The sequence below is a fragment of the Alligator mississippiensis genome, chromosome 3, assembly GCF_030867095.1.
Source record: "Alligator mississippiensis isolate rAllMis1 chromosome 3, rAllMis1, whole genome shotgun sequence".
Taxonomy (NCBI): Eukaryota; Metazoa; Chordata; order Crocodylia; family Alligatoridae; genus Alligator; species Alligator mississippiensis.
The window spans coordinates 247,749,702-247,766,568 of NC_081826.1; the positions used below are offsets into that span (position 1 = coordinate 247,749,702).

The window sequence follows — 16,867 nt, forward strand, 5'->3', positions numbered from 1 at the left end:
CCAAGCCATTATCATCTGCTACCTAGAGCTGGGGACAGAGTGGGACTGTTGAGGAGATGACAGATTTTGTTGCCACCTGGGACAAGGAGCAGATCCAGGAGCAGCTGCACAGCATGCAGCACAACAAGGAGGTGTTCCAGTGGATTGCCAAAAAGTTGAGTGCAGGGCCACAACCAAACCTGGACGCGGTGCAGGGCCAAAACTAAATGGATGAAGACCCAATTCGTATATATGAATCGATAAATGTATGTGTGTGGACACACACATACATGATAGTATGTGATGTTTGGGGGCAAAAGAATGCATCTTTTTCACGTATATATGTGAGAAGGAAAGACAGAATAAAAATATATAGGTAATCAATAAAAGTGCTATAGACTGGAACATTGTATTTTCTTCTCTCTGTGTCAGAAAAAGAATTTAGCTTCTTACAGCAATTGTGTCCCTCAGACAGTTATTGTTGATATTGAATTGTTACTTCAGATAAACCTGCAAAGGAAGATGAGAGTCACTGGAGTTATAACCCAAGGTGCTAAGAGGATTGGAAGCCCAGAATATATAAAATCTTACAAAATTGCATATAGTAACGATGGGAAATCATGGATGACTTACAAAGTAAAAGGCACCAATGAAGATATGGTAAGATTAAGTTGTCTGTCTGTGAATGAAAATCCCAAATATAGCTGACTTCCAAAAGCCTGAGATACCTCTAGTAAGTGAGCAAAACTACATGGGAGAGAAATCAGTTTTATATGTATTGCCTTATTCATTTTTTTCTGAAAAAAGCAATAAATGTGTAGATTATGCCTGCCCAGAATTTCTTATATTTTAATTGATGCATCTATAAATACAGTGTCCCAAGGCTGGAATAATCCCATTTATTACACTTAACTAATTTTCATTTTAATTAGTTTACCAGTAATTACTCATTACTCTGTTTTCAATTTAGTTTTATTACATTAGCAGATTAATGTTAACCCTTAAAAGTAGAGAACCCACTTATCTCTGCATTGTAAGAACAGTAGCAGCCTATATAAAAGCTATTTTTACAATGTATTCAGAGCAGCAGTGGGGGGGGGGGGGGAAGGGAAACCCTCACTGTGCATGGTAGGATAGAGCTAAGTCATTTTGCAGAGCTGGACTGTTTCTGTCATGCAGGCAGGAAGAGGCAATGCTGTGTGGAAAAGTATATAATGATGGGAGAAAGCAAAGTGCAAGCCTATCTAGTTAAAGTCAAGTGAGAATAGAAGCATGCTTAAGGGCTTAATTCAACTCACACTGAAATCAATGGAAAGACTCCAGTTGATTTCACTGGGAGTTGGATCAGGTCCCTAAAGGCAGGAGGAAAAAATAAATGTCAGTCAGTGTTAATTATAGCAGACTAAAGTGAATAGGGATGTTTTAATATACCAATTGAAAGAAAGATGTAATTTAGTGCATTTGTAGTTGGAGCATGCAAGAAGAAAGAGTGACAAATTAGAGGCCCCGGTTTAATAAGGTTTGTAAACACACGCCTGTCTTCAAGCACGTGTAATCAGTAGTAATGTTTATTCATTTAGTTACCCTACTGGATCAGGTTGTTGTGGGCAGAATGTGAGAAGTTGTGAAAGGCAAAGCACAATTGAAATCTAGATTTAGCAAAAAGAGCAAAATGGATGGACATGAAGTTTTGAAAGTAAAGTGAAGATCCTGTAGTCATCCTAACACATTTTAAATGAGTATATTTTTGCCACAGGTGTTCCGTGGAAATGTGGACAACAATACCCCCTATGCCAACTCTTTCACACCTCCAATCAAATCACAGTACATACGACTGTATCCCCAGGTTTGCAGAAGACACTGTACTTTAAGAATGGAACTTCTTGGCTGTGAATTATCAGGTGAGTTTTCTGGCAATAATGATATTCTCTCAGGAAAAAAATATGTGCCAGTGGTTTAAAATAGTAATCAGCATACCCTTGGAATTACTTGATTGATATCTGTGAGGTTACACTAAGTGTGTTTGTATCTGTTTATTTGTAATACATTTGTGATGAGCTAAGAGGACATATACATTGACAAACTGTGTTAACATACTGACATCAAATTATTTGTGACTTGTTATGTTTGTTTATTTATGCTAGCTTCAGCAATTACCAGCAAAAATCAAGGCTCCATTGTACAAATACATATAGAGAGAGTCTCTGATGTGTGGACTATATTCTACAGAGACAAGACAAAATGTGGGAGAGGAAACAGGCATGGAGAAGTGAAGTAGCTCATTCAGACGTACTTGGTAGCAGTAGAGGTAGAAACTAAGCACAAATTTTCTAATGATCTCTAATTTAGTGTCCTAGTCACTGGGCCACACTGCTACTCAAGGATATAAAATCTTAGAAGTTGCAGGATTTCTGTAGGTGCAGCTGAAGACCATTTGAAGTGAAGTAAAGTATATTGGGCCTGATTGCATTTGAGATTTGATTTGATTTAGATTTGTTTTGTGACTTTCCAGCAGAAACTGTAATTGTGTCTTGTAGCAAAAGTAAGTGAACTAGTGGAGCTGATATAAACCCTTTTAAGGTCTGAAGTAGCAGGGGTTATAGCCATAAATATAAAGCCTGACCTCTAGCTATACTCTGCAAGAACTATGTTCCTTGTACAAATTCAGTAAAACATGTAAATTCTTTATCTTTTTCCCAGGATCATCCTTTTACCAGTGGGAGTCCTACAGTAAATTCATTTAGGAGTGACTTTTATATGACTAGCTGCTAACTGTACAAACAGTAGTCATTCAGTTAACAAACGATATATCAAAACAGCCTAAGTTAAATAATTCTTGGTCCTCTGGTGACATCAAAACCAGATTCAGAAATGAAAAGTTAATGCATTAATCTCACTGAAGCCCTTTTCCGATATAGATAGATTTGAAAGTAAATAGAAACTCCTGTCTGGCTGGTTTAGTGTGTATTAGATTTTTTTTTCATGTCTTCCATTTCTGGAACCACAATTTAGAATAAGTCCTTGCCAGAATGACCAGGAATTGTTTTGCTCAAAGAACTGTGAAAGCTACTAAAGTGAATTGATTTCAGTGGTCTCATATCAGTTTCAAGGTCACCATTTCTCAGAAATGAGGTAAAAGTGAGAGCTCACCAGGACAATTTCAGTCTCAACTGAAAGATAAATATAATTATATGTAAAGACAGACTAATTCACTCTAATTCCAGGTGATCTGTCTTAAGTTAGGGAGTAATGTTTAGAGGTCTGGTCCTTTCAACTAAGTGCTGCTGCTGGAAAAAAGAATCACTTTTGAAAGAAGTTGGGTGAAAAAAGATTTGCTGTGCTTCTGATGGAGCAGGGGATTGTTTTTCTTTTTTGTTTTTTAAATCTTTCTAATTAAAGGAAGATTAAAAATGGAACCTTTCTTAGGTCATGCTTCACCAACTATTAGGTACATAGCTAACTTTTTAAACATATAAATAGTACTATTTAAGTGGGGCGCCAAACACCTTTATATCTCAACAAGCTCTTTCTATTTCCTTACAACAGCCACCTATAAAATGAGCATGTAGTAATTTCCATGGATTCTACTGCAAACCTCTGCACTTAGCATCAGGTTCTGCCACCCTTATTTATGATGAGTGGTACTTAATTCTGAGAGTAGGCCTATTGATATGGAAGGCACATTTATGGAGTAAGGCCCAATGCAGTTCAAATAAGGGGAGCAGATATTGCCCTTGACTTCTGTTTGGTCATCACATTCTTGAATTGGGAAGGAACCCTACATGATTTCTTGACTTATAATGGACTGCCCATCAACAATTAGTATGTTGTTTTCATAAGCATTTTTAAATCTATTTATTTTTTATTAACATATAACAAACAGAAAACCATACAACATGAAGTAATTAAGGCAAAGCAGTCTTTGCATTAGGATAACTGGCCTGCTCAGCACTTTCCATGCCTTTACAAACTCTGCCCTATGGCAAGACAAACAGTATTTGAGCACAAGTCTGACAGATGGGAAATCTTCAATATGAATGTCTAGCTCTAGCACAGACTCCAAGTCTTTGCATAATCACATGAGATGCTGTATGTCTCCTATGAGGCACTGAGCTTTGCTAAAATCAATGGAAATTGACTCATCATAGGTGGTACAAGGCTAAACTGAAGAACAAAGTTACTAAACTACAAGACAAGGCTCTGGGGAGCATGCTATCAGTTCAGTACATGTTTTTCCAGTTTATAAACTGTAGCATACACTCCCCACTTGGCAAAGACCTATATTCACACCTGCCTAGACTCAACTAAAATTTTTGAATTATAATTTCCATGAAATCCTTGTGCCACAAAGATTAAATAACAGGCCATTTTACAGACAGGTGGCATTTTGCAGACAGGTGGGATACTTAAGGTGGGATACTGGGCCAACAGTTTGGCCCAGTCCACTCACCTTGCTGAATCTAGCCATTTATCTCTACATCTTTTACCCAGTTTGTAAAATGAGGGGAAATTACTGATAGGGTGTAAAACTGCAGAGCTGTGTGGCAGGCAGCCTCTGCGTGTTAGCACCCTTTTTCCCCAGTCAGTACCTGTCACCATCTACATGTACATTTTGGCAAAGTAAGTAACTGTGCCATAAAATAGTACTTTCCGCAACAGTATTATCTTATGGCAAAGTTAAATAATTTACTGCATTCTAATACTGGCACACGTGTAGACAGTGATGCTTTACTGTGGAGCTAATTAGTCAATTTTGCAGTAAAGCACATGTATAAATGCACCCAATGGCCACGTCCACATGAGCATATGCTTTTGATTTCAAGAGGACAGCTAGCAGCAACACACCATGTACCACCGCTGGTTGTCCCTGGGGAACACTTGTATCACATGCCCTCTGGCGCTCAGCAGGTTACCCCAGGTAGAGGGTAGGAGGGAGGCTGGGGGCAGTACTGGGCTGGCCTCAGCAGCCTTTCCTGTGCTCCTGGTGCTGCAGCACTGGCGATCCTGCCACTCGGAGCTTAGCCAGCAACCAGAGTGTAGCTACACCTGGTCAGGCTCCAGTTTTGAGACGTGCATGCTGCCCATATGTGCACCACTCTGCTTTTTTTCTGCATGGGTTTTTTTGACCATCTGCCTACCCGCACTACTCCCTTGGAGCATGGAAAATAACTGAATGTGCAGTATGTGGTGCCACAGATGTGTCTGCAGTTCCATACACCACATGGCGGCACTTGTCTGGATGCAGCCAATGAGAGCAGAATTTACCTGCAAGTCAGTCCTTTAGTCTCATATCCTAACTTCTACCTATTCCTTTTGCCTTAAGAGCCCTTTGGCCTAGCTGCTTCTCCATGATTGTGGTCCTGTTGTTACAGTGCTGCCATTTCACACTATTTCTCTTGCTACCATGACCAACCTATTTCCTTCAAATTCCTAATGCATCTTGTCTGTTTGTAGTGTAATATACCTCTTAATCCATTGCAGGTAGCCTGGCAGAGATATTTAACTTATTAAAGTTCGTCCATTCTATCTATGATTTTTTTCAAAGAAATCTAACAGAGAAGACTGGAAATGAGCAAGTTTCATCAGTACCTATTTTCATCTGTAGACAGAGTATATCAATTATGTGGTGTTTGCTTACATGATTTTAGTAGATTATATCTGCTTAAAACTTTAGAGAAAATCACCCTCCCACCATATTTTATTGTTTACCATATTTTCTCATATATAGCATGCCTCCTAATATCATAACCACCTTGTTTTTGAAAGTTAGAATGAAAGAAAAAATATTTTTACAGAGTTATGGTTGCACAGAGCAAGGGCACAACTTAATTTTCAGTTGAATCACCCTCCGTTTTCTGCTTAACTAAAGCTTTAACCCTTGTTATTGGTGAAAGCTGGTCTCCAGAGATGGTTCTATAATACTGAAAAGAGCTAAGGAATCTCACAAGTAGCAGAGGAGAGGAAGGACTGGAGAGACTGGAAGCAGCTAATGGATGGCAAAATTAGTTGCTTGATTAATGGAACATCAAGACCATTAAGAAGGGGAGCTGATCAATAACACCTGTGAAGTGAAGAACAAGGAGCCATTAAGTCACCTGATCCCCTCAGCTGCCTAATAGTATTGCTACACCTGCTACACTGTGGAATGGAAATCAAAGCAGTATGCTTCTCTCCTGGGCAGAAAATCAGCTTCCCCACTTAATATATGCATCCCAATTGAAGGTGCAGGGGGCTGTTTTGGGGACCAACGATATGGTATATGTGAGAAAATACAGTAATACCTGTGGTCTTCACTTTACTACTGTTTTTTTGGTAAGATATCAAATAATGCAAAAGAGTAGATATTCTTAATATTCCAGGAATTTATTTCAGCACTAATACAATTAATAAGAAATATGTACTTATAGAACTCGTGGTAGAAGTGATATCTTTTATTAGACCAGCTAGATTTTTGCAAAAAAAAAATCTTTAATTGCAAGCTTTCAGGCACAAACACCCTTCTTCAGGCATAGGAGAAAAGATTGTAAAAGTTCTCCTGGGTAGAAATGAAAGTTCATATTTTATAGGAGCGTTGAAGGTGTGGTAAAATCTCCTGTTTGGAACAGTTCATTTTATATGCAGAACAGCATTTGCTTAGTTCATTAATGTGGCAAGGTGTAAATCAATTGGTTGCTATACCAGGAGGGGTCCTTTATGTTAGTAAAAATATAGCTGAATAAAATGTTTTGAAATCACTGCCTTCTTTTACATTTCTCCAAAATCTGATAAAATAAAATAGCTTGATTTAGCTAGTCTGTCTGTGTTTGTTTGCAATTTCTCACAAAGATGTTCATTATTAACACCCTTTCGCTGGGAATTGCTTTCTTTCTTGTAAAAGAAAACCTAAGCCTCTTAGGAAATTAAGTAAATAGTCTCAGATTCATTTTCACTTTTTCAGGTTGCTCTGAACCTCTTGGGATGAAATCAGGACATATACAGGACTTTCAGATTTCGGCCTCTAGTATCTTCAGAACACTCAATATGGACATGTTCACTTGGGAACCTAGAAAAGCTCGATTAGACAAGCAAGGCAAAGTGAATGCCTGGACTTCAGGTCATAATGATCAGTCACAGTGGTTACAGGTAAAGTTTTATAAATATTGTTCCATCTGTTCATGTTTTATATATTACTGCATTGGAAACTTTAATGTTTTAGGATCCAGTCTTGCTTTCCTCATTTCAATGGTTGTGATCCATATACTTCTATGTTATACTGGGAATGAAGCAAAAGAAAACCCAAACTTCAGTAGACCTGTACATCACAGTGTAGCTGTCCATTGAAGGTTGATAGGTGCCAACATACAAAACAATGCTGTAACAAAGAGTGCAAAATGGCATTAGCCAAACCTCCCATCCAGTCATTCACGAGGCACCCAGAAGCTGTATTATTATTGTTAATGGATGCCCCTGACTGGCTTCTTGACAGCTGGTTGAGAAAGATTTGTATTCTTCAGGCCTCAGAAATTTGGGGAAAAGCCCATTAACTTGAGCTTTTTACATTCTAAGTAGACTTGGCCCACAGAAAATACTTTAATTGAAACTATTAAAATGTATCTTTCCCTACCACCCATGAATCTAGTAAGATTGATTCAGTAAATTAATTCATTAGGAAGCTATGCACCTGGGTTGTTTTCAGCCTAAGAGTGATTTATAGAAGTTACTGGGAGACTAATGTGAAAGATAGCAACAAATCACCGTGTAGAAGCCTATTTGACCAGTCATTGCTATATTTACATTTTTGAACTGTTGTATATTGGAGTGTTTTGAATCAACTGCCAATTTGGAATACAGTTCTCAGCATGAGACCTCCCCAGCATAAGAAGTACACCACTAACCCCCTGCAAGCTTTTCACATATAAATTATGACTTTATTAGCTTTCTTACCTACAGTTACTAAGCAATTTAGCAATGCAATTATTACCCCCAGTCTCAGTTCATACACACAGGGGAAAGAAGTAGGGACTGCCTTGTCTGTTTATCATTTGAATAATTGACAATGTCTGGATTTGGTGAAATTTTCTTAAAATGGTCTCTTGAAACTTGGTGGTGTAAGAGAGACTTTTTTTTTAAAGAAAGAAGTAGTTTTATTTTGTAGAGAAACAGCAGGTGAGAGTCTCTCTTCACAAGCAAACAAAAAAAGGTGGCCGTATCTGAAATGATTGCTGCCTCATTGCTGATCTCAAGGAGTTAATGGTATTCAGAGATTGGAAAAAAATATGTTGTTTTGCATTATTCCTAATGAGTATTATAGTGAATTTTTGATTATTTACAGATAGCAGAGTTGCAAAGCTGGAGAGGTAAAAGCAACTCTTATGCTACGTACAGTCAAGTACAGCCCAAGGTGGAATCAATTCAGTGTTTGCGGGGTTCTCTAAGCTGTGTAGAAAGAACCAATAATAAAGTGAACTCATGTTCAGTTTTCAGTTCAGTTGAGTTCACTTTTCAGTTGGGAAAAGCAGGCAGAAGCCTGCACTGACCAGGCCAGAAGGCAGAGGCTGTTCAAGCATGTATCCCACCTTGCCATTGCCAAGCCCAGCTGAGCAGGGTCATTCACTGCCCGCTCACTGCTACAGATAGCACAGGCAGCCACAGGTAGTCAGGGGACAAGGGGAAAGTCAGTGGGGATCTGGGGAAAGGCTGGGGGCGGGGAGTGGGCCTGATCTGGGCCAGCAGGGGAAGTGAACAGACCCTGGCTCAGCACCAAGACAGAGGCTCCTTCCCATCTCCTCCTGCAGGTCAGAGACTGGCAGGGAGCAGAGCTCAGCAGCCAGACTGGCAGTGTGGGGAGGAGGGGGAATTCCCCCATGCAGATTGATGCCCAGCTTGGCATGCCGGCACCAGGGTGGGGGATTCTTTCCCCACCTTCACCCCACGTGTCAGTAACTTGCAGGGGCCCAGCCATGCAGTGTGAGAGGGCAACTCTTGCAGACCAGGGCTCAGCGACAGGGGCTGGGGTGGGAAGAGTCTGTTCCCTTGCCTTTCCTCCCCTTCTCTCCCATCCCGCCAGCCAGACATGTACAGACAGGATGCAGGACTGTGAAACAGAGGCTTTGCTGCCTTGGCTCTACAGCAGGCCAGGAGTACAGCCTGCCCTGCTTGGCTGAAGCAGATAGCATAGGTCAAAGCTAACCTACCAACAGATATTCAATACACTGATGTAACCTAAATCAACTAAGTCTGATACTACATCCATCCACGTTTGTCTCAAACCAGTTTTGGCCATTTTGAAAGTGGTTTATTTGCAATGAACTTCTGTTGTGTTACAGATTTTAAACCAGTTTCTGATTACTTATACCAGTTTGTGTGTACTGTCTGGCCCTAGCCTTAGCATCTAACTTTCTCTGTTTTCTTATCTTTCACCAAACCCCTTCTCTTTTCTCCAACCTGCTTGAATACACAAATTGATTCACCCTGCAACCACAACACTGGTGGCAGGTTTTCTATAGGTCTGAAAAAAGTTGTCTCTTTTCTGATTAACCTATGCAACAAACCTGAATGTTATTTGAAATCTGTAAAGATGCATTCTGTTGTTTTATTTAACTTTTTATAATATGATTGCAGAAGCAAAATCATAGGAATATAATATTTATTCTATTATCTCTGTTAACATGCCACAGATGACTAGACACTGTTATATTTTCGGTACTTTTCCTTGAGAATGTGATCACTGTGGCTAAGTATAGACAGTCAAAAAGCCCAAGACTGAATCAATTCAATCTTTGAGGTTTAAGTAAGTTAACAGATTCACTTTTGATTCTGGAAACGCAACCACATGCAGTGGCCCAGGCCGGAAGCCAACATGGCATGGGAGGGAGGAGGAGGGGAGGTGAGCATGCTTACCTGTTGGGCTGGAGCAAACAGTTTGGGCTTAGGCTATCCTGCCCACCCTGTGAGAGCTGGTTTGCTGGGAGTTGCAAATCATCCTTGAATGCTGGGGGACTGAGTTAACTTGAATCTGGAGGGGATCTGGGAAAAGAAGTTCAGTAAATCGATTTCACCTAAATCAGTTAAGTCTGATACTACATCCATCCAGGTTTATCTTAAACTGGTTTTGAGTATTTTGAAAGTGATTTATGTGCACTGAACTTCTGTTGTGTTACAGATATGCACTGGTTTCTGATCACTTATACTGGTTTATGTGTAATTTCTGTCCCTTGCCTGGGTGTCAGAAAAACAAGAGACATTAAGCCATTTGAGCTTTCAATGTATAATCTAGTTGTTAAATTTTACTGCTGTCTAAAGATTTTGAATTCATATGCTTCAGCAAAGATGTGGCCAATTGTTTCAAGACTAGCAATAATATGAGTATGTCATTTAAAATTTCTGAGTCTTTGATGTTCTCTTTGCTGCTGACCCTCTGAGAAATTCTGCTTATAGTATAGTAGCCTTCTAACTGAGTGATTGCATTTTTATCATAACACTACTTTCATGAAATCTAGTCAGATCTTATTTGTAGGAAAAACTTTGTAAAAGCTTTTTCCCTCACCACTGTGTATTACTAGAAGTTACTGATAACTGTTCCAGAGTTATGATTGCATTTCAAAGTAGGTACACAATTAGGCATAAATTCCTGCCAAAGTAGGTGGCCAATCGATACAAAATTTCACAAAGAATCAGATTTCCATGACCCTTGATTTTTTTTGTGTGCAGTGTGTTTAGTTTCTCTTTTGATATCCCTATTAGATAATCTACAAAATTAGGTTATTTATGAAATGAGTCTTCAGCATTTCAACTTTTCACTGTAGACTAGTGTATTTTAAAAATACGCTAATATTGCATCTTTACGTAATATTTTAGTAGAGAAGGTCATTCTAAGTAGGTCTGGTGCAAGACATAGTTATGTTGCAGGTAGCCTTGATTTTTTTAATCAATTCTAGTTATCATAGTTAAAAGGTTATATGCCAGTGATTTGCAACAAAGAATGTGTGTGTCATGTTCCTAAACTTTATCTATTATTTTGGGGTAACTTTTAGTTCACAGGAACTTATGAATAAAACCTAAGGCTAATATATTTTTCCATCAGCAACTACTTTTCTGTTTCAACTCATTAAAACTGGTGCAAGATTTCTTAATTACAAATAGCAATTAATATTAAAATATCTTTCTTATGAAGCAATTAGTAGTCCTGTGCACACACTATAGCTGACTCAAAGCTAGAAAAGCAAGGATAGAAAAGGTTAGGTCACCTACCAGTATATATTACCTACCAGTATATATAACTGCCAGTGTATATTATCTACACCGAAGCCAACAGCGATGTGTAGAAAAGGTTGATAAAATCCAATGGCTTGTTTTGGGTAGAAGGTCAGGCTAGATAATCATAATTATATTTTTCTGACCTTCAGATCTCTGAACCTATGTTTGTACCATAGACTTTCGCAGAGTCTGCATATGAATTGCAATGGGTCAAAATATTGTGTCAGAATTCCCAATGCCTGGTTAACATGAACCTTTCTTTATCCCTCTGTTGCAGGTAATGGCATAAAAGCCACCCTTTGATACTACTAGCTTATTTCACATCTATACAGAATCTGCTGCTGAATAGCTATTTGATAACCAGGAACAATACCTGTCCCAATTCTTGCCATTTTTTATTTCTTTATGTACACCTGACCCAGCCTAACAACAATAACATTACTGGGCTAGAACCTCATAATCTGTTTATTTTAACAATTACTGAAGGGGAGAAATACCTTCAAGAAACCTTGTACCCATCAAGATAGTTCATAGAACAGTAATATTAACAAAACAAAGATTTGTTAAAAATAGACAGGAAATTGAGTTAGAATAAAAGAACTGGCTTGCTTAATATACCTGGATATATACTTCTCACAGACTATGGTAGATAAAAAGCCTTTTCTACTTGGATACAGAGACCAAAAAAAGTCAATAGCTTATATACCATGAAAGCAACCTTTTTCTCTCACCACTCTGGTCTGCCTGTCAACACTGTCTACTGCCTACACACCAAGTCCACGTAGCAAAGCTCTTATCAAGTCCTTGTAACTGGAGAGCTTGCAAGTTCAGATATGCCTCTTGATACAGGGCAGCCACCTCACTTCCCAAATCAGTTTCCTCCAGTGATCTAACACATTATATAGGGCTTCCACTGACTAAATTATCTATGAGGTGAGCTATTGTGAATACAAAGCTACTTAACAATGATTAATAACTGTCTTTCAAAGGCTTAATGACCAATTTCTGCAACAGCATTTTACAGGCAGCTCTGCACTTCTTTCCTCCAGCCAGTTTCTTTACTGTCCTTGCAAAAAGACAGATGAGCATTTTTCTCAAAATCGCCTCCCACCGTCACTGGGCATTTTTAGTTGCTGTAAACTGTGAGACAGGGACCCACTTTCAAAATAATGTTTTGTTAATGAAGAATCAAGTAAAATGAGCTTTTCTTAGTTCTGGTAATTCTATCAATACAATATGTATCATCACACTAAAAACTTCAGAACAATTCAATTATTCTAAACAAGGTTTTATTTCTATTATCTGTATTCTGGTATATATTGACCCAAAACCATGGAGAGTTCTACAGTTTGATACACATGAATGATAAACTTGATACATCTTATTCACAGGTGTTTTACATGTTTCCCATGGAGCTCTGATGATATAAGAAAATCATTCGTCCCTCAAATAATAGAGTGAAGCAACCAGTCACATTTTTTCAAATCTCTCTCATGCTGATTGCGGGTGAAGCTAAGCATAATCAGGAGAAAATGGATGTAGATACACAGCAGATTGAACCTGTGTAGCCAATCAGTATTATATGTATATATGTTTTTCATCTCCTTTGTCATAGTAGTACAGTAGATTTGGGGTTCATAGGATTTTTTGCCAATTATATCTTGAGTATCAGGCATTGCTCTTGAACTTTTGCTTCAGCCCATTTAGGTATGAAATGGATTAACTCTTAACTCCTCTTAACCTTTCAGCATAATACACTGCCTTTTTCTTATCTCAGAAGATCTTGATAGAGTTTCCACAGATGAAGAGCCTTGTTTAAAATAAGTCTTTGCATTCCCTTTGTAGCCATAATAAAAAATAATGTACCTGTCTATAATGGTTCATATTATTTTAGACCTACCAGTCTTTTTATAGAGATGTCTTCCAGCCTATTAAATGATTTGGACACTCAGTTTTCTAAATAATAAAATAAAAATTATATAGTTATTGAGTAGTTGGAAGAGTGATCCACTTAGATTCTTTTAATCCACTTAGAGTCTTGGATGCTTCTGAAGAAGGTGGAATCCCTGTAATATATTCAATCATTTGTATGAAACTGTACTATCTGAAATCCTTTGTTCTACTGAGGATGTTTTGTATGTGCAATGCAAAGCAGCCTTAAATGTGACCTAAGTGCTCAGCTGCCATTGCACTGCCACAGGTCAATCTACAGTGACAAGTCTAGTGTAACCACCTTTGTTTCACACCCTTGTACTCTTTCCTTGGTGTAGCTCAACTAGGAGAGGCATGACTGAAATACACTGAGCTCCAATGATTTCCATAAAGTGTAATAATCTATAGGGTGCCAATACAATCTGAAATTAGAAAAGCTCATTCTGGCAGCTAAACAAGTCCTTGCCAGCTCTAAGGTTTGACAGAATGCAGAGGAAACATGTAGCCACCTCAGGTGCTGTACCTACTGGGTCAAAAGCAGCATATTTTACCGTCCCCATATGTAATGAATATGTATGAATCATGCAGAGATATAAGACGCCTTTTTACACCCTGGGCAATGGCAGTGGCTGTGACAATTACAGTGGCCAGAGCAGCAATAGCCAAGCCATTAGCAGCTGTGACCCCCCCTTCTTGTGCTCCATCTAAATTGGTATTCAAACCTGATGACCCATTCTCCAACCCCCTGTAGTTATGCTACTGGAATCATGAGTATTGATAACTTCTATACATAAGTGATTTTATTATGCTTATAAAGGAGCCATTTGTTTGAGGATAATTTTGGGGGGCAGCAGGGGAAATCAGCATCAATATCTGGATTTGAAAACATGTGTAGAGGTGACTGTGACTCCCATGTCCTCTGGCCCAGTGCTGAATACACCTCAGTGGCACCCAAGGATCTGGGCTGTTTGAGCCTAAATAATTCATTTGTAAAATGTCCTGAAAAAATTAGCTCCACAGCTAAGTAGAACAAAACTCCAGTCTTAGAACAAGAGCAAAAAAAATCAGTGAGTGTGCACTATTTTTATATTACAGCATTGGAATAGTTTCCCTACATCTTTCATAAGGCATTTCCTATACACTGAAATTTTTTGTATCCCTTCAACACATCTGCTTTGCCGCCTCTATCTCTTCTTGTATTGTCTATATATTTGTGATGAAGGCTGTAGAGGTTTGCTGGATAAAGAACTGATGTGAAATATACAATGCATTAGCTGAAAATTAGGTAATTGTGTGTAATCATTGAGTCCTCTTAACACAGGCACATCTACCTGCTCTGATTTAAATGAGATGAATAATTGGATTCTGTGTAGCCACCAAGTTAACTGTTTAAATTTGCATGAGCATAACCAGAAAAAGGAGTATTTACTTAAGGTACTGAAAAGGCTCAATTGTGGCTTTCTTGCAAACCCCAAATAACTCCTTTGCTGTTTTACCCACCAAGCCAAGTGGCACAAGGATTCACAATCTTTTGGATTCCCTTTTGCTCATCAGACAAATCTCCTGTCAAGTCAGCACATAGCACACTTCTCCTGGCATACAAGCACACAAGAAGTATAGTCAGGTTTTTAAGAGTGAGGGTAAGGAAGCTTTGCTTCTTACTTCTCCCCAACTCATCCCATCCATTTGAGCAAAAGGAGAAAACACAAGATGATTTCCTCCCTGTGCTTCTATGACCCAAGGTGATCACAATTGCATCATAGCAGCCTTCTTGCATTCAGAACTTGATAATATAAATTTTGTCATCTGTCAAACTGTGCTGTGGAATTGCAGATCATAAATACAATATTATATAGAAGGAAATAGCTTGATTAACTCCCTTAACAAACTTCTTAAACCCATTGGGTTGTTTAAAAAGAAAAGGGGCTGCAGTGTATTTTTGGATTATTTTTCTTTCATTGCATCTGAAAAATTAAATTTAGATTTTTCTTACCGAAGAATCAAAATATCATCAAGAGTTTTTATATTAGTGCTTCTCTGAGAACTATGCAGTTTTAAAAACACGTGATTATTGTGTTAGGATTTGCATATTTTTCTTTACTGCTGTTCTCAAAATCTGACGGAGTTGAGACTATTTGAGGTAAGAGGATACATGCAAATATGTAAAAAATAGGGTTAGTTTTTAGATTCAAACTCATGCAGTATTTTTTACTTTGTTTTCTATGTTGAATTAAAAATAGTTGTTTGTTTAACGTGGGATCAATAGGTCATGCATATACTTTTTTTATACACTAATTCAAAAAAGGCCTGCCAAAAAGATGAAATAAAAAAATGTTAATTCACAACCAATCTGGTAATTAACAGAATGAGAACATTATATAACTCCCAGAGGACTTAGAGTACATAAACAACATGTTTTGACTGTAGTATTTGGAAGGTATAACAGTGTTCTGGTAGAATTGTAAGCTTAATTATAACATATCATAAAAAAAAGTAGATGAATCCTTCCAAGTAGATGTATCTTTCCTTCCAGTTCCAGTGAACCTCAGTCAGCCCTGCCAGATTAGGAGAGAGTGTCACATCTTTTTAATATCTAAGGCAACTCTCTTTTTTATGCATACACACATAAAGATCTCGCTCTCTGTGTTGGCAGAGCTCCTACCTTCTAAATGCAGTTGTTTTGATGGCAGTGATTGCTTTAAATGATTATGTGTGTAATGTTTCCTCTGTGGAGTATTTGACTCCCACTGAATTTATTTCACAGTGCTGCCACCCCAGTTACCCATTCCATGCATGAGCTCAGTACTCTGCAACTTACTGTGTTTCTGTTACTGTTCTCTACTTCAGGGCATTGATTATCAGGGCTGGGATGGAGAGAAAAACTCAGAAATGTGGGCAAAAATGAATAAGGAGAAAGTATACATAGGTGGATGGTTATTATATTTAGAGGGATTTAAGAATTGGACTCTGTGCATGGGCTGAGGTGGGAAGTATTGATATGAGTTTCTCAGTAGAATTTTCCATATGAGGTGAGCAAAAGTTACAGAGATTATTTTTAATTATGTCTCTAGGTCTTGTATTACCACCTGTCTTCATGCTGTTACTGCTTGGCATAAAAATGTCCAGGGTAGATGGGAACACGGGGCCAACTGGACTGTGTAGTTAATCCAAAATTAGGAAAATTCTTCAAGCATCCTGATCTAGGTGCTTGACGGAAGAGCAGTTTTTCCATTTATATGACGTAGAAGACCACCTGGTGTTCCTTACTCTATTTTTACTCTCCTATCCTTCATAATGGTTATAACAGTTTTCACCTTAACATATCTTCCAGTTTGGGAACATTTTGTAGGATTTCCAATATTTGATTAAATTTCTCTCGCCTTTCAGTTTTCAGTTAGATGGTAATTGCCATCTTTTTTTCTTCCATACAATAATCCCCTGAATAAGATACTTACCTTGTCTTTGAAAAGTAGAATGAAGAAACAAATGTTTCCTTGAAAATGTGGCTAAGTACAGTATTTTCCCAGGGCAAACAGAGATAGCTGTAGTAGCAAGGGAGTAAAACATTGTGGCTGCTCTGCTAAACCCTTAGCTGCAGGATACAGTACATGTGCTACTGGATAAGCCAAAGTGTGTGACCCCCCTTTTCATCTCAGGCTGAGCTGTGTGGGCGACCAGTACTTGCCAGATCAGCTGAGGGCCCAGTCTTAGCCACCAGTGC

General features: G+C 38.4%; 1 protein-coding gene across 2 annotated transcripts in view; it reads left to right on the forward strand.

The window, feature by feature from the left end:
- EDIL3 (EGF like repeats and discoidin domains 3) overlaps nt 1–16,867 on the forward strand; it is a 462,626-nt gene that overhangs the window by 364,319 nt on the left and 81,440 nt on the right. For both annotated transcript variants that reach the window (XM_019483064.2, XM_019483071.2), the window contains 3 exons: nt 484–639; nt 1,736–1,880; nt 6,917–7,101. In XM_019483064.2, coding sequence (XP_019338609.1) covers nt 484–639; nt 1,736–1,880; nt 6,917–7,101 — 486 coding nt within the window. The remainder of the gene's footprint in view (nt 1–483; nt 640–1,735; nt 1,881–6,916; nt 7,102–16,867) is intronic.